Consider the following 22,749-nt stretch of genomic DNA (forward strand, 5'->3'; position numbering starts at 1 on the left):
GGTCATTGGATTTTTTTCAATTGACCTAATCCTTCCAGCCGCACTGTGGCCCTGGGGTCGACTCAGCTTCTAACAGAAATGTGTACAAGGAATATTCTTGGAGTTAAAAGGTGGCTGGCGAGTAGTGCTGACAACCTTGCCGCCATCTATAAGCCGATTGTCTAGAAAATGTGAGAACCTCAACATCTCACAACAGTATGGGCCTCCACGGCCTGTTACAGGGATACTTTTACTTACTTACTTTTTGTGCTTAAGTCACGATTTGTTGCAACAACGATGATTCAAGTTGTAGCTTTTAATAAGTATTTAAATTCGAAGTACCTCAGCGATTGCTAGTATCTATTTCTTCGGGAGTAAAGCAACCGGAGTGTGAAGACAACTACTCATCTTCACCTACTGCTAAGGTTAGTAATGCGTGGAGCTCTACTTCCCGTCCTCCATACGCCTTCCTAGCGTGATGCTTAACCACTCACAGGGAAACGTCATAAAATGTGTAAGATTTAAGGTTTTCACGGCGGTGACTATGAAGAATGATGTCTTCTGGGATGTGACGCAGTGTAGATATTGTGTTAACCAACGTTTCGAATGAGTTTAGGTCGTAATTACAGTTACTTATTACACTGTTACTGATTTACGCAATTTACAATCACTACACGCTAATCTCTTCAGTCCATCTGCAGTAGTCTTCACTAATTTAGGGTATAACATACAAGTCTCACTGGATTACGCACTCCCAATTCTCGAAACACTATAGCACACACAAAGTCTCATAATTCACACAATAAGTCTTCACTCCTGACTTTTCAGCTATCACTCAGTATCACATATTGCACATAAAATCTTCCAATCACACTTTACATCCTCACAGGCCGACCTCCTATATTCTTCTGTATTCCGTTCCACAACTAGTTCCACTCGGTGGATCGGGCTCGTCACGCAGCCTCGAATCGGACAGCACGGAAAACGCAGTTCGTCCTAAGTTTTGCGTAGAAGGGGTGTTTACCGACCGTTGCGTAGCAACGGTCTCGGTGGGGTGGTATGTGACGTCACTTACTGAAACGCTGAAGTCACGTGATCCCTACTCACTACTGCAGTATGACGTTATCGCGCCTTCATGGAAGTCTTGTTTACCGGCTGGTGTTTAGAAGCGGGTTGCATTACCACGTTTCATTGTTGCGTAACTTAGCAATCGACTGTTTATTAAGAGTCTGCCTTCGTGGTAACTCGTTCCACATCCCGTCGCCCAACAACAGGTTGACATGTCACAATATTTTAAGTAATAGAACGCAAAGATGCATTAACTTTTTCATAACCGCCCGCCTTTTCCCAAAGTTAAGCCAGAAGAATGCAGTCCCCATACTCCAATCCTATTGTTTTAAGATCTGTTTTAACGCTTTCCTTCCACCTATATCTGGGCACTCCTTGTGGTCTCTTTTCTTTTCTTTCTGAAATCTAAGATTTGCATAGAAATTTCTCCTCTCCCATGAGTGCTACATAACCGGCCCATCTCAACTCCCTTGAATTGATTATCCTAGTAATATCTGAAACCTCATTGTGGCGTATTTGCTCGTGCAAGAACGGTTGAGCCACAGAAACAGCCGTTTATAAATAGTACACTACCAAATAATGGAACAACGGGGTTTTGCAACCCGATTCTAGGCAACGATTCGGTTAACACAATTCCACGCAGGCAAAATGACGTCACATTTTAAAAGTACTTAGCTATCATATATCTGGTTTCATGAGTGGTCTGCGCTACGTAAGAGTAGAACTGTATTTTCTGTGTTGTCCGTGCCGCGTTTATAAAACACGAGTCCGCTTACAGCTATAGAGAGTTTTAGTTGAGTTCCAGGGTACTTGAACAAGAAATGACAAGAACACTTCATAATGATTTGAAGTGCTGGTTTCTGTGTGGAGATTCGTTGCCAGGAGACGACTAGTGAAGACGAAGAATCCTTGAGCGTGTGCAACGGTGAACTGGAAAATGTGTAAATCAGCGATGGCGCTTTATTAATTGTGATTAAGAGAAGTTGTATCCGAAATGCTAATAAATAGAATCATCTGATTTTAAACCCATTATTTTCGTCACGCGTACCACCCTACACGTGACAGTATAAATAATGAAGCTTTTTGTTATACAGTACATATAACCTCTAAACTAATCCACAAATTCTCTTGTGTTATGGATACGAAATCTATTACCTAGTTCATAATTATCCGTCAGTGGGCCCTATCCTATGCCAGTTGAAATCATTGCACCAAAGACTCATTTCTATATTTTCTTCCGTTCCTTGTGTACGTCTCACAGCTGGCGTTTTCTATAAGTTTTTCTGTGCTTTTCACATCTCCCTTATGCGTGTTATGTACTATTCTCTTAGCATCCATAGTGCTTTCAAGTCATCCGATAATATTATGGGGAAGAGCGTAAATAACAAATCTCAAAATCGTGTAATTTTCTCCAACCTCCTTTTGCTTCATTTGTCGTTAGAGAAGGAAAAACACAAATTTAATAAATATCAGAGGAGTCCTAATTACTAAATAGGAAGCAAGCATAAGGAAGAGAGTAATACATTATTTTTTTATTGCTAGTGGGGTGGGACTAATACATTATTTCTTTTATTGCTAGTAGGATGGGACTAAGTCCCTTGTACTGCTGCCACTTCTGGGCTATTGTACCAGACCCAGATGATAGGTGAGGGTGATTGTGGAGCAATTGATGGAATGAAGATTGGCAGGGGAAACCGAAGTACTCTGAAAAAACCTGCCCCAGCGCCACTTTGTCCACCACAAATCCCACTTGACCAGACCCGGGATCGAATCCGGGCCACCGCCGTGGGAAGCCAGCGACTAACCGCTTGAGCTATGGCGCGGCCTGAGTAATACATTAAGTTCTGTGTTCGATTCGCAGAGCTGTTTGTGACTGATTTGGTCCACTACTTATACTGCGATAATTCCAACTTGCATTCCTCCCTGTTTGATAACACTGTCAATGAACCATTACATAAAGCATACCTGGAACACCATATGTATCAGATAGGACAATGAACACTAAAACCGCCGCATGATTACAGATATTAGTTATAGTCTCATTCAAAACACGGAAGCCGTTTGTCTCCTCCGGCTGTGTAGAATTCACACCATACACAGACTTTGCTCGAGACAAGAAACATGTTCCTTACGTTACTACACTTTGTATTTTATGTTTCAACCACCTGCAAGGCAACTTTACTAAACTGTAAATACTACTGCCCGTATAATATAAACAATAATTATTCCCCCAGAGGAAGTGGACCTTATACTCTTAGTCATCCTATCTCTCTAAGATCCATTTTAATATTGTCCACCCACCTATGCCTTGGTCTTCCCAGTGGTCTCTTTCCTTCTGGCTTTCCCACCTATGCTTTTCCTATATGCATTCCTTGACTCCCCCATTCGTGCTACATGCACTGCCCACCCCATCCTCCTTGACTTGATCAATCTAATTATACTTGGAGAACAGAAATTATGAAGCTCCTCATTGTGTAGTTTTCTCAAACCTACTGTCACTTAAACCCTCTTCGGTCCAAATATTCTCCTCAACACCCTGTTCCCAAACACCCCCAGTCTCTGTTTCTCCCTTAATGTCAGAGACCAAGTTTCACGCCCATACAGAACCACGGGCAAAATTATAGTTTTGTATATTCTAATTTTTAAGTTTTGGACAGCAGACGAGAGGACGAGAGGTTCTGGACTGAATGGTGAATCAGGTTTCGATCTGTTATTGTTGTTCCCAAATATCTGAACTGTGACACATTTTCAAAACATCTGTTTCCTATCTTTATATCATGATTTTGACCTGCATTTTATTGACGAGACAGCAACATATACTTAGTTTCCTCTGTGTTTACTTCTAGACCAGCCTCTTTACTTGCGTCAATTAAAGTTTTTTTTTTTTTTTTCTTTATGGTATCTACATTATCACCCAGTAGATTCACATCATCGGCATAGGCCAATAGCTGACGTATCCCGTTCAATTTCAGTCCCACTGGTTTCCCTGGACCTTCCTAATGGCATATTCTAAAGCAAAGTTGAAAAGGAGTGGCGATATAGCATCTCTTTGTTTTAGATCATTCTGGATAGGAAATTTATCAGACAAACCTTTGCCTACACGGACACCAGTTATACACCCATAAGGTTAAACATGCACACTCTTGTGGTGCTCTTGTGATTGGTTCAAATATGCGACTATGCGACATCTTCGAGTAACAGTAGAATTATTTGTGATTAGTGCAAGTAACTCTTGTACTCTCGTGTTTAGATGGTGCTAATGTAATTCTTAGTAATCCGTGCCCGTCTTACGTTTCCCACAGCATTAAGTTCCGTATCTATATTTGATGAACTGTAGTATTGATCGTATTTGTCGTAAAACCGCAGAAAATACACTATTCGTGAAGTTCATTTTCTCAGCCCTTCAACTGAAGTACGCATGAGATGATTTAAAATGTCTCGAACCGATGCGAAAGCTGTATGCAAAAGACCTGAACCGTACTTCTGTGAACTTGACGATCGATGTACGTTCAGAACGTTCTGAAGGGTCGTCTGCCGTTATGTCATTGAAGTTTTTTACTTATTATACAATTATATTTGTATTTTTTTCGCTGCAAGTGTGACCTCTGCTATAAATGACCTGCCAATCTTTATTCAGCAAGAACAATATTGTTGGTATATATGGGAATGTAGACAAATTCTGTCACTTCTCTCATTCCAGCAGGTGTACGACAACGAACGTAACTTGAATTTGAAATTGGTGAATGACAGGTGGGAAGTGGTTGGTGCAAGTTTGAAAGAACTGAGGTAATGAAATTTCGTAGGTGTATATACGTTTATCATTTGACACATTTTCTGACTTTAATTTGTTCATCTCTTTTTTAATTAATTAATTGTTTTAATACAGTGTTGTAAGGTAGGTCAGATGAAACTAGTTTACCAGTAGGTCAAGTACTAAACTGGTGACCTGGACTTATAGGTTCGACTCATTGTTTTATAATTACCCAAATGAATTGTTTTAGACATTTTGTAATTTCATTTTGTAATTTAAGGTTGTATTTGTGGTAATATTTTTATATTACCAGGAATGATCGAATTTATTCAAGAATGAAGCTGGTATGCCTACCTGAAACAGCATGACAAATATTTGGCAGATGAAAATTATCTTATTTATTCTACTTATTATATGTACAACAAGCATGATATTCTTCATAGGAAATTTATCTCAGTTGGAAAGTATTGCAGGTATGTTATAAATTATTACACAAATTTATTATACATTGTGTGTTTATTATAAAAATGAACTCTTCACTCCTGAATTCATACGTACCCTAACTGTTGTTAAATGTAATGCATTGGTAATTTAGCATAAAACTGTTTTTTATCACTGAATTTAGCACTGCTGTCAGAATGAAAATATTCAGCATCTGAATACCAAATCGTGATGACTGGATAGGATTCCTAGCCAGAACCACCCACTTCTCTTCACACAATACGCTTTCCTAAGATTACTCTTAATAACATTCTCCTGTCTCCATCTTTATGGTGGCCATTTTCCAGTTCATCATCACATGGACTGATGGATGTTTGCTAGCCTAACTAGGCTATGGTCTTTACTTTTGAACTGTGTAGACCATATGAAGAGGGAAAGTGTTTTGCAGTTCTGTAGATCACTTGTTAAGCTTTTGTATTCACCTGATGATGACCCGATAAAATGGTCGAAACATGTTGTGATTTTAATAAAGCAAATTGAATGTTATATACTCCTGTGTTGTGTTAGACAGAACATGATAATTGATTAGTTTTAATCATGCCACAGGATCCATTCCATGAAGAATTTAAGCTGAATCTTAAGTGTCAGTAACATATATAATAAATTATCATTAATACGTATGATTCACATATTTCTTATATGACAAGAGAACGTGTATTGAAAACAAATCATGTACTTTAGTTTTTTTGTATGTATGTATGTAGATGACATCCACTACCAGATTAACATCGTATAATTGTATAATTCTTTATTGGAGTCCGTCGTAACAGCAATATAATGGTCAAGGTTAACATTACATTAGCTACATGTTTCGGCTGTTAAAGCAAAACACATGATTACTTTATTCACACACTATTGAACTGCAGTTTCATTGTGATAGTAATATAGTGATACTATCACAATCAGCATTATAAGCCGAAACATGTAGCTAAGGTAACATTTACCTTGACCGTTATGTTGTTGTGTTACGACAGACTCCAATAAAGAATTGTATATAATAGTTCATAGTTCATAGTTCTTTATTTCATTCCATAAATCCATACAATTGAGGATGTGGAAACAGTCATATAGGAGGAGCAATTAAAACATACATAATCAATCATACATTACACAACATAACACAACAACATTTGGCAGACAGTCATTACAAGTGAATAGTATCATTATTTTTGTCAAATCTAAAATCAAAATATTCATCTAAAGTATAGAATGAATGATCACATAAGAATTTTTTCAAAGCCATTTTAAAATCTATAAAATTGTTATATAATTGCTTTATGAAAACAGGAAGATTATTAAACACCGTGATACCCATATAATAAGCTCCCTTGAGATATAGTGACTGACGGGCTGAAGGTTGATAAAGATTAAAATTATAAACCTTTTATTTCTATTGTGTATATCAAATATAAGTTTATATGAATCCATGTTGTTAACCATAAAAGACAGTAAAGAATAGATATATTGGAATTGAAGCAGGAGAATACCCAAAGTAATAACAATTTACTGTGCATCCCCCACTATTTCAGTCCTTCAACAATCTTACACTTCAAATGAAGTGTGGTATCTTACTTACAGGGACATCTTGGTGAACACCTGGCTCCATAAGGTAATGGCCCAGGTGGCAGAACCTTAGGTAAGCTATAGCCTCATAGTCACACAGGGTGAATATGGCTGATTCATCTTTTTCTAGGTACCTTTTGCAAATGGGAATATCCTTCAATCCCATTTTGAAGAGGTGTCCTTTCCTCTGACAGTGTTCTGTAAGTAATCCTGTCATCCCCTGGAACTGGTGTCTGTTTAATTTTAACAGTTCCATCGTTCTTCTGACAGAGGGTCCTTGTAGGAATACTTTTGCCTGTTTGAGTCCTGTTAAGGATTTTCTATGGTCTCTGTTTGTCCAATCTGCCTTCTTTGCAATTTCTGCTGAAATGCCGCAAGCTGGTTCAGGTCCTATGAAAGGACATTCAAACCACAATCTTACCAGTTGATTGACAGTTTCATTAACTTCAATACCCTTGTGACCCGGCACACATATCATTTGGACTCTGGTACATTTAGTCAGTTTTCATGAGGGATTAATGACAGCCCCAAACCAGTTTTGAATTGATCTGGTAATTTTCAAGTGCTTCAATTGCAGCTTGACTGTCTGATAGAATATAAATGTTTCTATTTTTATAGTCCCTATCTAGATTCTCCACTACATGTGCCTTGATGACATACACTTTTGCCTGGAATACTTTTGTGTATTTCCCAAGGTGGAAGCTGAGCTTCCACCTTGCGCCGTAACCATACACACCAGCCCCAGTGCCCTTGTTGGTCAGAGCCATCTGTGTACCAGATTAATACTCCCTTCTTCTCAGGTGAAAATCTGTCTTTCCATTCAGTTCTGTTAGGAATCTGACTGAATTGTTTGTCATAGACATGTTTCAGTATATTCTGTCAGTCCCCAACTGTAGGAAGGGTTCCTCTTTCATGCACTGAGTCATCTATGCATGTCCTAAACCTTCAGAGTTGGGTTTCCAATGATCATTGCAGTACAGTCTATAAGTACCTGCTCTGGTCTCAACCCCCAACTGCAAGTGCAGTGGGGTAAGTCCAAGAAGAACCTCAGGAGCTGTCCTTATTGCTCCAGTAATACCCAGCAGGCTATCCTTTGCAATTTGTTAGTTCAGTTTCATGTGTTTTGAATTTGACCCTAGGCCACTGCACAATGGCAGCGTAGGTGACGCTGGGTCTTACAAACACGGTGTAGATCCAATACATCACCTTTGGTTTCAGTCTCAAAGTTTTTCCAAATTTGCCTTGACACATTCAAAAGATCCTGTAGCCTTGTTGGTTACCCTATCGAGCCAGTTTTTCTGTGTTAGCTCATAGTCTAAGGTTAGTCCAAAGCACTTTACCTCTTAGATAGCTGGATTGTATTATTGAAGAGGGTTGGTTCCTTGGGTCCCCTAATGTCCCTCTTCCTAGTCAAAGGTATTATTGCTGTCTTATTAGGGTTTATGGACAAATCTGTCTTATCGCACCACTATTACACTATGACTAGAGTTTTCTGTAATAGCTCTGACACAGTCGCGGGAAATTTTTTTGATTAAGATTGCAGTATCATCTGAATATCCTATTGTATAATAATAATAATAATAATAATAATAATAATCGTTATCATTACTGTCCCTATAGAAGTTCATCCACAGTGAAGTTCCACAGCAGAGGTAAATACACACACACCCTTGTGGACATCCCCTAGATGTGGATCCCCCTCACAGTTTCTCCTGACACTGCAGTTATGTTCCTGCTTTCCATCATGGAGCAGATCCATGACAAACATTTGGGTTTCCTAATTTTCTTGTTATAACAGGTGAGGGTTTCCTTGTAGGCATCCCACTGACCTGTCATTTTGCCTATGTTAGATCCCATTTTGTTTTTGCTCTCAGCCCACTCAGTTTTTTATTCCATCAAAGTGCCGTCCTTGGTGAGTGAGTGGTCTTGCTTAGACAGGTATTATGATTGGACAAGATGATTGCCTGTTGCAGCTGTTCAGCAGCCAAATGTGTGTCCCTTATCATGCATACACTTCATATCATGGTCTCAGGATTTCCCCTTAGATTATATTTATATGACTTCCAGTTGGTTCTTTTGGGATCTCTAAAAGTAACTCAAGTTATAGCTATATTACCTATTTGAAAGCATTCTTACCTGTAGTCTGACAAGGACAGCTCATCAAATACACACCAGTTAACTATCAGGTTTCCTATATTATTGGTCCCTATTGTTAAGCAGTAACCTCCTTTCTTTTGCAATCTGCAGAGGTAGGCTCATTACTTTGATTATGAATGTTGAGGTTCGAATTCACCAGATATTCCATGAAGCTTTCCCTGCTGGGATTGGTGCCGGTGCTGCCCCATAATATGTGGTGTGCATTGGCATCACACCCAATGATGAGTTGCATTTTCCTGCTTCAGCAGTAGTTTATGACATCACTCAGTTCCCTAGATGGCCATGGTTCTTCTGAATCATATGGAAGGTATGCTGAGGTGATGATGAGCTCACAACTTGGTTCTGAAGGGTTCTGACAATGGTGTATAACAGAATTACTGGGTTTTGGACTTTTTCCATCGTCTGGTATTCTAGAGGTTAGAAAGCACAATGTTTCGGAAACTGAAACTATTTCTGTCCTCAGGTGAAGGGGGGAGGACACCTCCTTTCGGAGTTCGAGGAAACACTCTTCCCAGTTTCAAAGATGTGATCTTGTTCATTCTCTCTCAGTTGATCTTCAGGATGGTTTTCCTTGAAGATAGCTATCTTTTATTGGTCAGAGCTTCCTTGTAAGTCCCTGGTCCACTAGATTCCCTGGGCCTTTTTGGAGGTCTGACCCTTTTAGTATGGCTACTACCCTCAGGCCTGTTAGAGGTCCCAGTCAGGGTTTCTGCCTGCTTAGGCATGCCTATGTTGCCCAGGTGCTGGGTGCATCTGGTTCCTGCTTGCCTTGTCCTCGCTTTGTTAGCTTCCACATAGTGCATTCACACAGTTTTGTGTATGTTAGGTGGCGCCTGACTGCTCCAGAGGCTAAGAGTCTGACGTTCTTCAAAAGGAGTGCCAGAACTGCTGATTCCCTGCAGTTGTCTGTTAGTAGTGTTGCCTCCCAAGAGAGGGGTCCTAGCTGTTATTTCAGGCAGATTTCTCACTACTGGTTCACCCCTGCCCTTGGCTGAAAGCTCAACTGTGGGTTTGCTGATTGCGCTAGCAACCCCTTGATGTTGCGTCAGAACTCCTGGCCCCCAGCTGAAGTCTCTCTTCCTTTTAGCATCTTGAAGACCTGTTTTCTTTTCCTTGTTATCCATATGCAGTCCCATGAATAGAATGGAGCTAAGAGGTCACCACACGCAGCACCCCATGTGGGTGGGAGGGGAAATATAATGGTGAGCTGCCTGGTGCCCCGAGGATATCATTAATGACACTGGATAAATTCCACCCCAGTGCCATGCAGCCCTCGGCACAATGCCTTACACCGTGGCTTAGGTAGACCAGTTTTCAGGTGTTACCCCCACTGTGATGAAGGTACCAGTGTTTGCGTTAGGAGGCGAAATATCCGCTTACTTAAAGGAATATTGTCTCACATGAGAAGCTGTGTTCCTTCATGGTGTTTATTTCAAATGTATCTATCAAGGATCATCTCAGAGAAAGGATACTAGTGGGCAATGGAGTCATGTCATTTTGGTATTATCTGCTGTAATCAAGTTTCACTGCAAAGCAGTGGCTTGATATAGTGCAAGTGCTGAATCTTCAACAATTTAGTAAGTTTATGCATGGGACTTTGAATCACAATTATTATTTTTACAGATCGAACATTACAGCCACTTGTGTATCGTCATCTGTTTTCCAATGACTCCAATCAGATCCTGCTAACCCGCATGGTATATTTGGATCGGCAAGAACATCTTCAGAAAATGTGTCATAGCTATATGCAGGACATTAAACATCAGACAAACCTTACAAAATACAGAGAGATGTATGATCATTTATTGGTTGACCAGAAACATAGATTACTTTACTGTTATGTACCCAAGGTATGTATTACAGAAGCAAACTGCTTTTTGTCCTGTCATTGTAATTAGTTCATAACTACATACGAGTATATTTTACATTTCTTAAAACTGCAAACCTAATTGAGATTTGAAATAGGTTCAGTTTTGGAATGTTTATAGGAACACGTCATTTTGTTTGCACTAATAGTGTTGTATGTTTGGCATTCATGTCCCTATGAAAAAGTTACTTTTATGTAACCTCCAAATTTATTGCTATGTCCAGTACTTATTTCTGATACATTTTACATCTTTTAGCATGAGCTTGTTGGTAGGTCATGCAGCTTGATGCTTGCCACTATGCCATTGCTTAGGCTCCATCAAGGCACATGTAAATAGATGTACAGCAATTAATTTTACTTTTTCTTCATGAAATTTTGAACAGAATTGAAAATTTTCTTGCCAGTCATGTGGCTTTCACAGAATGTACATGACATTAATATTGTCTGTTTTTCTTTCATAGAAATAAAGAATAAAGAAAAGCAGTACTGCCTGTTCATCAGTTCTGTAAGAAAATAATGTACTTACTTCATTCGAAGCGCAGGGTTGCTGAGGGGATAATCAAAAGGGGAAGCACAGTAGACCACTGTAGGTCGTGGTGCAAGGGCCGAGAAGGCCTACCCCTCCTACATTCATTCATTCATTCATTTATACTTACTTATTTACTTATGGAGCTGAGCCCTTCTTGAGGAGAAGCCAAATCTGCAGCTACTCAAGAATTTCCCAGCATTTTATGGAACCCGAAGGTTCATAACCATGTTCACAAGAGCCCTCCACTGGTCCCTATCCTGAGCCAGATCAGTCCAATCCATAACATCCCATCCTATCTCCTAATCTCCATTTCAATATTGTTCACCCACCTATGCCTTGGTCTTCCCTATGGTCTCTTTCCTTCTAGTTTTCCCACCAATATGCTATATGCATTCCTTTTCTCCCCTATTTGTGCTACATGCCCTGCCCACCTCATAATATGTAAGATGATTTAAGTCATGATATGTGCTCACTTTTAATATTTAGAGTATGTTTAATGCAACCACCCATGTGGTATAGTGGTCAAAGTTCCTGGCTACAGATCCAGAGGTCCTGGGTTCGATTCCAGGCGCTACCAGATATTCTGAGAAGTAATGGGCTCTCTAATGGGGTCCACTCAGCCTTGTGAGGCTAATTGAAGAGGTGTTTCTAAAGGAAATAGCGGCTCCGGTCTAGAAAACAGAAATTAACGGCCGTGGATAACCGTTGCGCTGACCACATGACAGACTCTATCCACTCGATCTGTATAGTTCGCTTGCGGACTACAGGCCACGTAGTTTTTTTTTGTTTCTTTTGTTTTAATGCAACTTATCAACATTGAGTGATTACCTTACTAGACTACTCATCTAACTTAAAAATCTTCTGTTCCATATCAGACACAATTTAGTAAGCTGTTTACGGTAAGGTTGAACTTTGCATGTGAGTACAACAAGGTAGCTTAAAATACAGTTGCCCTCTTTACATAATTCATTTTCGGTTTTGTGATAGCATTTTTTTTTTTGTAGTTAATCATATTTTTTTAGTCATATTTTGCTTTGGAGTTGCACTGTTGTAAAGGGATGTACACACAGTGGAGTAAGCCAAGCATTGCATTTTTCCAATACTATTTCTGTTAGTCGTGTCAGAATCCAGCCTCTAGCATTGTACTACCAGGGAATTTTGGATTAAAATCCTCTATTCAGTTAAATAAATTAATATGCTCTTTTTCTTTTATGCTCTGATAATGGAGTTTGAATATCTCAAAAGTTTAATAGATGCTGAAGATCTGGATGATAAATTGGTATTGAATACTGTGCGGAAGGACTCTTTTTGTTACCATTGTAAATCCAAGAAACAAGATTGGTCATTAAGAACAGAATTTTGTCAAGAAAATAATCTGCTGGGATATCATGTCATGTAAGCCGTTGAAATTCAACAGATGTTTCAGAGAGACATGTTGCCTCCACCTTCAGGGTCAGAGAGTAAGCCAAGCAAGAAACCAGCATGAAGGAATTATTAAGCTGCATGCTGGTTTATCGCTTGACTTATTCTTTGACCCTGAAAATGGAAGCAACATGATCATTGAAATGTTGGTTGACTTCCAGTGGACTTTGTCCTACAAGTTAGAAAGAACTCTTCGTAACCACCACTTGAGAACCCCAAATCCTACAAGGTTAGTTGTTTGTGTAATGATTCTTGTCTTCTGAAATATGATACTGTGCAGTGCGCTAGATTGTTACCTGTATTATGGAGTAACCTGCTGCCTTCATCATCAGGGTAGAAGAAATGTTGGTAATCCTATATTGAACTATGTGGCATTACATCCCAGAAGACAGGAATCATCAGTCACTGTCATGAGAACATTAAACCATCCAATTGATGGTTTATTTGTGTTACAAGGTGATTCATATAGAACCGGCCCGACGAAATGAGCTGTAATATAAAATATAGCATACAGATATTAAAGTAATTTACACATATCTTATCATGACTGTCGCCTGAGCATTGCAGACACGTTTCGGGATTGTCCTTGACCTTGCAGCATAAGGGCTGCCACTTGCTGGATCATGCGCACACCATTCGACTCAGTACAGCCCATGGATTATTATGTCGTAATTGTGAGCGGTTATATGCATCACCTGCGGAATTATTAGCAAATTCATCGGGCCGGTTTTATACGATTCACCCTGTACTTAACAGTGTTATGTTAACCTCAAGTTATTCAGCATTAACTGGGGTGAGGTTGTGAAGAGACAATGCATGATGTGCGAGATTTAATAGATGAGTATGAACATGATGAAGAATGAGGTCCAATTGCAGTTACGCCACCAGCATAACTGTGTGAGGGAAGTGTGAGCAGCAGTGATCAGCATTCTGGAGAGAAACAGAGAGAAACACAGTTGAAGTATCAAAAATCCAGAATGATGAAATTGATCAGTATATGCATATTAATGTGGGAGGAATCATGATAGTTCAGTCGGTATAACAGCATGCTATTGGCTGGACTGCCAAGTTTCAAGTCCTACAAGATCAAAATTTTTCTCTTCTTCATAATGTCCAGACTGGCTCTGGGACCCACCCAGCCTCCTGTCCAGTGCACACGAGGGGCTGTTTTCCCAGCGGTAAAGTAGCAGGGAGTGTGAAGCTGACCACTCACCTCCATCTGGTGCCAAGGTCAAGAATGGTGGAGCTATACCTCTCTTCCCCTGTACATCATCATGGTGTGGTGCTTAAGCACAGCAAGAGCTTTACCTTTTTATCTTTTTTTTTTGTGCAGAGCTTGTGATATTGGGTTTGGTGGGGCTCCAGAAATAAATACCAGTTACTTGAATTTTTTGCAGAAATGGTTTGGGATAAAACCTTACAAATCTGGTGGCCCATATCTTTGTACCCTTCCATAAATGCCAAAATAAAGTCAGATGTACTTAGAGCATGGTTATATATATATATATATATNGCAGAACTGGAGGAGAATACTTGGTTGACTGTTACAGAATAAATAAAATAGTAATTGATTATTGCTTTGTTATCAGAAAGCAAGTCATGTGTAGTTGGTCTTTAATTTTTACATTTGTTCTTTTTAGATCTTCGGATGTCTGGACTTTTCCATTGGAAGTTGTGGTATTTTGATTTCTGATCATACTTGATAACTTAAATCTCATGATCATTTATACTTGTTCCAAAAATTCTGGTTCTTTTAACAACTTGAAGAAATCTTTGAGAAAATCTTTTCACATTTTTTGATAAACAGAATAATATGCAAATGAAGTACTTGCTGGAGAGACAATATGAACTGAATTCTATTGATTGACATGAAACAGGTGGCTCCTCTAGTCATGTGAGCCTACATGAGTTTGCCAGTTACTTTACGAGTACAACTGTCCATTTATTTTATTGTCACACCAACTGGATACTCTACAAATATTTGTTAACTTTGTGTGTTTGAATACTTGAGGACAGTTACAGTCTGTATTTTGATACTTTCATGTCTTTGAACTCTCTTTTCATCCAGTACCAAATTATACAACCCAAATCATCAAACCATGAAATACTTTTGCATTTTCACTCTTATGTGTGGAAATGTGAATCAAATTGTTGGTACTGTGACGTGCTGCCTGAAAGCCAGACTATAAGACACCCATCACTATGCAACGGACACTGAGGAAGCATGCTATCTAGGAAACCGCTTGAAGAACACAGAAGCTAACACTGGTTTTCCACCATTACAAAAAGGCTAGCAATATCTAAGCAACAAATTATTTGAGGCAGTAAAAATATATTCCCACGGCAACAAGAGATTCGTTTGCAAAGCAGCGGGTGAAACTAAACCCTTTGACAAGGTGTTCCCTATTCACCCCAAGTGCAAGATATAACAGTCCAACTCCGGCAAGAGACCAGTTAGTTTGTGTCCGACAAGAGACCAGTAGAGTTCGTATCTGACGAGAGCTAAGGACAGTTGGGCTCCAAGCAAAGCAGAAGCCATTTCACTGAGATTAATGGTACGAGAGTGTATAACACTGAAGAGGAAACATCCGAAGACGTTATAAGTGCGAATAATTATATTTGTGAGTGTAAAAAGTGAGTGTCCAATAAACATATTGGTCTAAATCAAAGACCCACGCAATTTCTTGTCACGTTGCCTATGAAACATGTAATATTACTTTTACGGCATTAATGACTGTATAAGATTTGAGATTTTTGCAACACTGGGGATCCATATTGTTGTCTTCTGGGTTATGGACACCATGTAGAATTGTAGGTGGATATTGGTCGTGGGATGTCAGTGTTCTAGGAGACAACCATGTAAAACTGTAATAAATGTTTGTTACTGTTACAATGAATATCACAGACATGATGGCAAGACCAGTTGGCCTAATGAGTGCTGGCTATTGCTGGTGGTGTCAGCTGCCATGGCTGCTACTAGTATACCTGCTGTTGCAGTGTTCTCTTGTTCTCCTGTATTGATGTAAGTGTAACATGCGACTCATGCTAGTGAGTTGGACATCCCCATCTTTATACTTTTGTCACATAGGCTGCGCACAAACCAATGGGTGTTGAAGCTGCCATGGTGAGGTCCAATTGGGTAGCTCTTCACTGTTGGAGACTCCCACACAGTTTTTCAGAGAAACATACTGTCTCCATCTTCAGAGTAGAAGTGAGCCATCCAAAAAAAGCATCTAGTTTTATATAGAAATGGGCGGGAGGAATGGGGAGGACAACAGTGGCCGATCAGAGTTAGGGATGGGGAAGGGGTGAGTGGGCTCAGATTGGCCAGTAGGAACCATAGACCATGAAAGGTCAAGCTCCTCAAGGACAGGCGAAAGGTAGAGTAAAATATTCCCATGCTATGGGCAAGCCAGAACAAGACTTGTCCTTGAAAATGGCCTTCCCATGTTCCTTCTCAGTGTGACTGAGAATCTTTTGACTTGCTTTGGGTGCAACCATCTTCTCTTCTTTCTATCCTTCTCAGGACCAGTTATTCCCAGTGGCCAGTCTGGGTCTTGTCTTCCCATCTATCCATTTTATAACCAGCTACTTTCCCGAAGTGACTCAATTATACCCAGAAGAAGGAGGCAGTACGTTTCTACCTAGTGTTGGTAACCAACTATTAGACTGCACAGAATTGTAACCTAGAACACAGTCATTATAGAGTCTTTACCTATATATGATCCAGCTCTGTAGGATTCATCTCCACTTACAGTTCATTCCATAACTTTTCAGTATAGCTCTCATAACAAAGGCTTTGATCAGTTAAAGGATCCAAGGCAACTGATCATGTAAGGTAGATACTTAAGAAGTTATAATTTGGTACTTTTTTTAAAAAAACAAAGATGCACAAAATGATAACAGCTCATATCACAGAATACAGGTGGTACCCACTTTGACTTCACAGCTGGATGTGGCTTTTTTCCATTCATAGAATTGAACACTAATATAATGATTACCTTTTTTTTCAGGTAGCATGCACAAACTGGAAGCGCGTATTCATGATTCTGATTGGATTGGCTAATACTACAGATCCCCTCAAGATTCCAGCCAGTGCAGCTCATCAGAAAGATGTTATTACCAGGCTTAGCAACTATTCGTCGATGGAAATTGACAGCATCTTGCATACATTCACAAAGTTTCTGTTTGTTCGCCATCCATTTGAACGATTGCTGTCAGCATATCGTAACAAACTAGAACAACATTATCAGAGTTCAAAGTATTTTCAGTCTCGATTTGGGCGACATATCATCAAACATTACCGACAAAATCCTTCAAATGAATCACTGACAAAAGGTGATGATGTCACTTTTAAAGAATTCGCTACATATTTAGTAGGACAAGAAGGTGTGCTAAATGAACACTGGAGACCAATCTATGACCTGTGCCACCCATGCTCAATCAATTATGATATTATTGGTAAATATGAGACATTAGACCAAGATTCAGAGTTTATACTAAAGCAGGTAGGAGAAAAAGGAATATCCTTCCCACGAGCCCCAAAATCATCAAGCACTACATCAAAGCTTCGAAAATACTTTGATAGTCTCCAACAAGATATTATTAGGCAGTTGTATAATGTATATATTATGGATTTCAAATTATTTGGATATAATTTACAAGAATTTTTAGGCTATGAAATGGGTTGAATTAATCATGTCTGCTTTTCTCAGGTAATAATGCCTGCGAAGGGCATTACTTCATTAGGCCGGCCTACTGTTTTTTAGCCCAGTTTATATTTTGTTACTACAGTTTTAATAACAGATCATGGTAGTAGTTTTAAGATAGGCAGACACTGCCCCAAATGATGAATGATGCGTAAAAATATCTGATACTTTAAGTTACTGAAATATAATATTGTCATGAGAAATCACAACACTGTGGGTTCAGGTAAGAAATGGAACTATTGGGCATTAGTTCCTCATCTACAAGTGTTTACAACTGACTGACTGACCCCCCACCCCACAACTTGCTCCCCCTTCTGTCCTGCATTGTCATTTTCTGGTTTCCACTTCATCTTAGTTCCTTGTTTCACTGAGGGAGCAGGCTAACCAGGCTTGAACTCTGGCTGGCTGGTAAATTGCTGCTGGCCCTCACTAGCACAGTGATCTCGGTCACAAGTCCCACCGGACTCATTACCTTATTTTACTGTCTCATGGCACTGGAAGCCTTCTAATCTTGCTCCTTGAACTTTGATTTGTCTGGTGTAGCCTTGTGGCAGGCTGCCTAGGTGACAGTGTCCTCAGCAGTACCTTGACTTGTGGTTAAGAGAGATTTGTGCATGCTGTCACCTGATAATGGACGTGTCTTTGATATTTCTGTGGTTCCAGCATTCGCGTTACTGACTATGCTGTACCGGCTCCTTGAACGTCAGGTATGAGATTTCAGACTGCTCTGGGTTGTAATTCAACAGAAATAATTTAGCAGTTGAAATATGCTGTAGTATAAGCCCAGAAATATCAGTATAATTATGATTTTAATCCAGTGCAATATATATAAATTCTTGCCAATAGAAGATATCTTTTCAGTATTATAAAGTGTGGTTATCATTAGGTTAGAAGAGCCATCTAATCTGTACCTGTAGAATTTGTAGTAATGACAAGTGCTGTTGTCAGTGCTTGGTTTTACTGAATAAATTTAACAGAATGTAGGAGTCTTCTCAATTGCTCATCTTGCCATATCCTAGGGATGGCTCTTGTTAGTGTGGTATTCTTAAAGAAGTAACTTCATGGGTTTTCATTTTAATTAGAAGTATACAGTGCTTTGTTTATTGGAGTGAAGGTTGTGACATTTCAAAAAGGAGATCCCCAAAACATTTATTTATTGAAGTGTGATAATTTGGCAGTAGGTTGCAAAGATTTTCATCCACATTTTTATATATAATTCTGTGTCATTTGAATGAGAAACTGGGGCATGCATGCTCCTTATGATGAGCTAGCAGTTTTACAAGAACATGTGTACATGCAAGTGCAATAAGCATTATAATATATTTTGTAATGTGTGTATGTTATGTTATTAAAATGAATATGTGTCTGCATATTGCTCATCAGATTTCAGAAGGTTGTGTCGTTATTTGGGAGCTGGTATGCCTACCATAAAGAATGAGAATGTATATTGTTTATTTTTACCTGACATACAATATGTAACAGTCCTATATTGTATTACTTTTTTAGAATTTTTATTTAATATATATATGATGGAAATATAATGAAAGTACTTGCTTTTTACTAGTATCATTTATAAAGCAGCCGTATTAACAATACATAACATTTTAGTGTAAAATGTTTGTATTGTCCTGATGTGTTTCAACAGTAGATGTGGATGTTCTGAAGGTAATACAGTTATAACTAGGGACCAAATTATAATGCAAATGCATATTTCTTGCAACCAGAAAGTATGTTCATTTGTATGCATGAATTCATTTTTTTAAATTTTAGACATAGTTTGATGGTGCGTATAAATGCATATTTTGCCTGCTTTATGAATAAGCATAATCCAGGGTGTCCGGATGAAAGGTATCCAAAATAAAATAATTATATCTAAGAAAGCATTTATTATACTCATGTATAGGTTACACCATTACAAAGGGAAACTATCAAAAGTTTTTTTTTNGTTGCGCAGCATGTCACAATATAAAGGACAGGTTCTACAAAGAACTAGAACATGTATGTTATAAATTCCTGAAGTACCATATGACATTTTTTTAGGAGATTTCAATGCCAAAGTAGGTAGATAAGACATTTTCAAACCAATGATTGGGAATGAGAGTTTTCACAAAATTAGTAATGATAATGGAATTATAGTAGACTTTCCCACATCAAAAACCTTAGTGTCAGAAGTACANTCATAGCCACAGCGTCCCTTATGTGGGCACTCAGGTGTTGCAGTTCGTCAGTCTTACCCTGGTAGACAATGTTCTNCTCCCTTGGTAGCACGACAAATATCCAGTGAGATTTGACCTCGTTCCACGTTTCTTGAAGCATGTTTGGTGTTACNGATGTTCCCGCATCATAACATCCATAAATTTATTTGGACATCTCCTGATTGGAAGATACACAATCAATAGACCATATTTAGATAGACAGGAGATGGCATTCAAGTATACTTGATGTCCAATCATTCAGGGCAGCANTGGTAGACAATGTTCTTCATATAATTCCACGAAAAATCAACTGTGGTTAAATCTGGCAACCTAGGAGGCCAAGCGATTTGTCCACCTCTGCTGATCCATCTCCCAGCTATATCTCTGTCCAGATGATTCCTAACTTGGTTGCGGAAACGTGGTGGCATGTTAATTNAAAAAGACTTGCAGTGAAGAAACAAACAATGCACAGAGTTCATATGGCGAGGTTCATTCTCAAGATATTAAATGAGGTAGAGGGTAAGGAGAAGTATTGTGTTGAAATCTCAAATATGCTCACAGCTTTTGGAAAACTTAGACACTGAGGTGGATGTTAATAAAGCTTGGGAANTCCCCAACAGGAGATAAAATTGATGATATTGTAACGTGTTTCGTTACAGAATACGCCATAGAGATCGTTAATTGGTTTAAAGCTTGGGAAACTATTAGAATATCAAAATTTCTGCCAAGGATAGTTTATGTTATTACGAACTGAAGGATGCTCAGAATTAGTAGACCGAAGGAAACAAGCCAAATTACAATGGTTACAGGAACCAATCAAAATAATTGGGGATAATCTAAACAATATAAAATGTGAAACCAGCAGGCATATCAGGAATAAAAAGAGGGAATATCTGAAAGACAAAATTGATGAGCTNGATATGACTGTACTACAGCACTCACTAAGTCTCAAAAGCACACAATAAGTCTTCCACTCGCTGACTTCTTAGTTATTGCACACTCGCAGGCTGCTACCTTGAGAACTGTTGGTAACACACTGACTCTCGCTTGCTGCTCAGCCGGCTTTTATTCCGTTNCAGGAATAAAAAGAGGGAATATCTGAAAGACAAAATTGATGAGCTTGCAATGAACAGTAAGAACAAAAATATTAGAGGACTAAATGACTCAAGAGGGGTTATCAGCCTAGAAGTAACTTAGTGAAGGATGAGAATGGTGATCTGCTTGCAGATTCCCACAACATTTTGAATAGGTGGAAGAACTACTTATTTTATTTATTGAATGTACATAGGGTCAGTGATGTTAGGCAGATAGAAATACATACAACTGAGCGGTTAGTACCTGATCATAGCCTTTTTGAGGTTGAAATTCCTATTTCAAAATTAAAGAGGTATAAATCTCCAGGTAGTGATCAGATTCCAGCAGAACTTATTCTAGCAGGAGGTGAAATATTACCTTCTGAGATGCATAAGCTAATTATATTTGGAATAAGGAAAAATTGTCTGATCAATGGAAGGAATCTATTATTGTACCAGTTCACAAGGAGGGTGATAAAACTGACAGTAGTAATTATCATGGCATATCCACTGCTGTCAACTTCATACAGAATTTTATCCAATATTCTTCTTTCAAGGTTATGTCAATACATAGATGAAATTATTGGGTATCATCAATGTGGGTTTCGACGTAACATCCAATATTCTTCTTTCAAGGTTATGTCAATACATAAATGAAATTATTGGGTATCATCAATGTGGGTTTCGACGTAACAGATAAACTACCATATAGATCATTTGCATTTTTGAGATACTGAAGATAAAATGGGAGTACAATTAGAGAGTGCATCAGCTATTCGTAGACTTCAAGAAAGCCTATGATTCAGTTAAGAGGGAAGTATTGTACAATATTCTGATAAGGTTTGCGATGCCTATGAAACTAGTTAGGCTGATTAAGATTTGTTTAGATGAAATGTAAAGCCCGTATAGGTAAACATTTGTCTGATAATTTTCCTATCCATAATGGTCTAAAACAAGGAGATGCTTTATTGCCACTGCTTTTCAACTTTGCTTTAGAATATGCTATTAGGAAGGTCCAAGTAAACCAGGTTGGATAAAAATTAAATGGGACACATCAGCTGTTATTCTCTGCTGATGATATGAATCTACTGGGTGATAATATAGATACCATAAAGAGAAGCACTCACTCATGGAGCTGAGCCCTTCATGAGAAGCTGTCAGTTGCGCAGCTACTCAAGAACTTATCAGCATTTTATGGAACCCAAAGGTTCATTATCGTGTTCACAAGAGCCCTCCAGTGCTCCATATCCTGAGTCAGATCAATCCAATCCCTACTGTCCCATCCTGTCTCTTTAAGATCTATTTGAATATTGTCCACCCAGCTATATATTGGTTTTCCCAATGGTCTCCTTCCTTCCAGCTTTCCCACCAATATCCTTTATGCTTTCTTCCCCTCTCCCATTCATGCTACATGACCTGCCCATCTCATCCTCCTTTACTTGATCATTGTAATTATACCTGGAGAAGAGTTCATGTAATGAAGATCCTAATTATGCAGTTTTCTCCAATGTACTGTCACTTCATCTCTCTTCGGTCGAAATATCTTGACACTCTATTCTCAAACACCCTGAGCCTACGACTCCCGAAAATTTTTAACTTCTTGAAGTGATGCGAATTTTTCTCCAAGCAAATGTCTGAAGCCTCTTACAGAAATTGCTGTTCAGGAACTGAGAGCATTTGTATCCAACGTTGAACGTTTCACTTCCATAGAATACCAATGGAGGAATTTTATGCATTAATATAAATGATGGATTCCTCGACATTTTTAGAAGTCCATACCTATTGAGATTCAATGGGCAAATTTCATAACTGGCCTGCAAGAGGAGGAGAATGAGTATGAGGGTGTTTCTTAAAAAGTTACTACATGTGTTTTGCATTTTAATCTATCAAATTATTGCTCGAGCGCTCGAGCTGAACGGACGTGTCTTGGTTGTG

The 22,749-nt window shown here is 38.9% G+C and overlaps 1 protein-coding gene across 4 annotated transcripts; it reads left to right on the forward strand.

Moving 5' to 3' along the window:
- Positions 1–4,399: 4,399 nt before the first annotated feature.
- Positions 4,400–19,316, forward strand: LOC111871234 (carbohydrate sulfotransferase 11). 4 transcript variants are annotated; one of them, XM_023864196.2, is made up of 5 exons: positions 4,406–4,833; positions 5,112–5,271; positions 6,878–6,935; positions 10,643–10,869; positions 16,851–19,316. In XM_023864196.2, exons 4-5 carry the CDS (start codon positions 10,714–10,716, stop codon positions 17,526–17,528), a joined length of 834 nt encoding a protein of 277 aa, XP_023719964.1. In that variant the 5' UTR covers positions 4,406–4,833; positions 5,112–5,271; positions 6,878–6,935; positions 10,643–10,713; the 3' UTR covers positions 17,529–19,316. The 4 variants fall into 4 exon arrangements, with proteins under 4 accessions (XP_023719963.1, XP_023719962.1, XP_023719964.1 ...); XM_023864195.2 differs by lacking the exon at positions 6,878–6,935 and having other exon boundaries at positions 4,400–4,833; positions 5,079–5,271; XM_023864194.2 differs by lacking the exon at positions 6,878–6,935 and having other exon boundaries at positions 4,400–4,833.
- The last annotated feature ends 3,433 nt before the right edge of the window (positions 19,317–22,749 follow it).

This window comes from Cryptotermes secundus, unplaced genomic scaffold (assembly GCF_002891405.2).
Source record: "Cryptotermes secundus unplaced genomic scaffold, Csec_1.0 scaffold649, whole genome shotgun sequence".
Taxonomy (NCBI): domain Eukaryota; kingdom Metazoa; phylum Arthropoda; class Insecta; order Blattodea; family Kalotermitidae; genus Cryptotermes; species Cryptotermes secundus.

Excerpts from the sequence above, each read along its gene's own strand:
- LOC111871234 (XM_023864195.2), top strand. The coding sequence starts at position 5,163 with ATGACAAATATTTGGCAGATGAAAATTATCTTATTTATTCTACTTATT. Across the intron at positions 5,272-10,642 it reads TCAGTTGGAAAGTATTGCAG|ATCGAACATTACAGCCACTT; the intron begins GTATGTTATAAA and ends TTATTTTTACAG. Across the intron at positions 10,870-16,850 it reads TTTACTGTTATGTACCCAAG|GTAGCATGCACAAACTGGAA; the intron begins GTATGTATTACA and ends CTTTTTTTTCAG.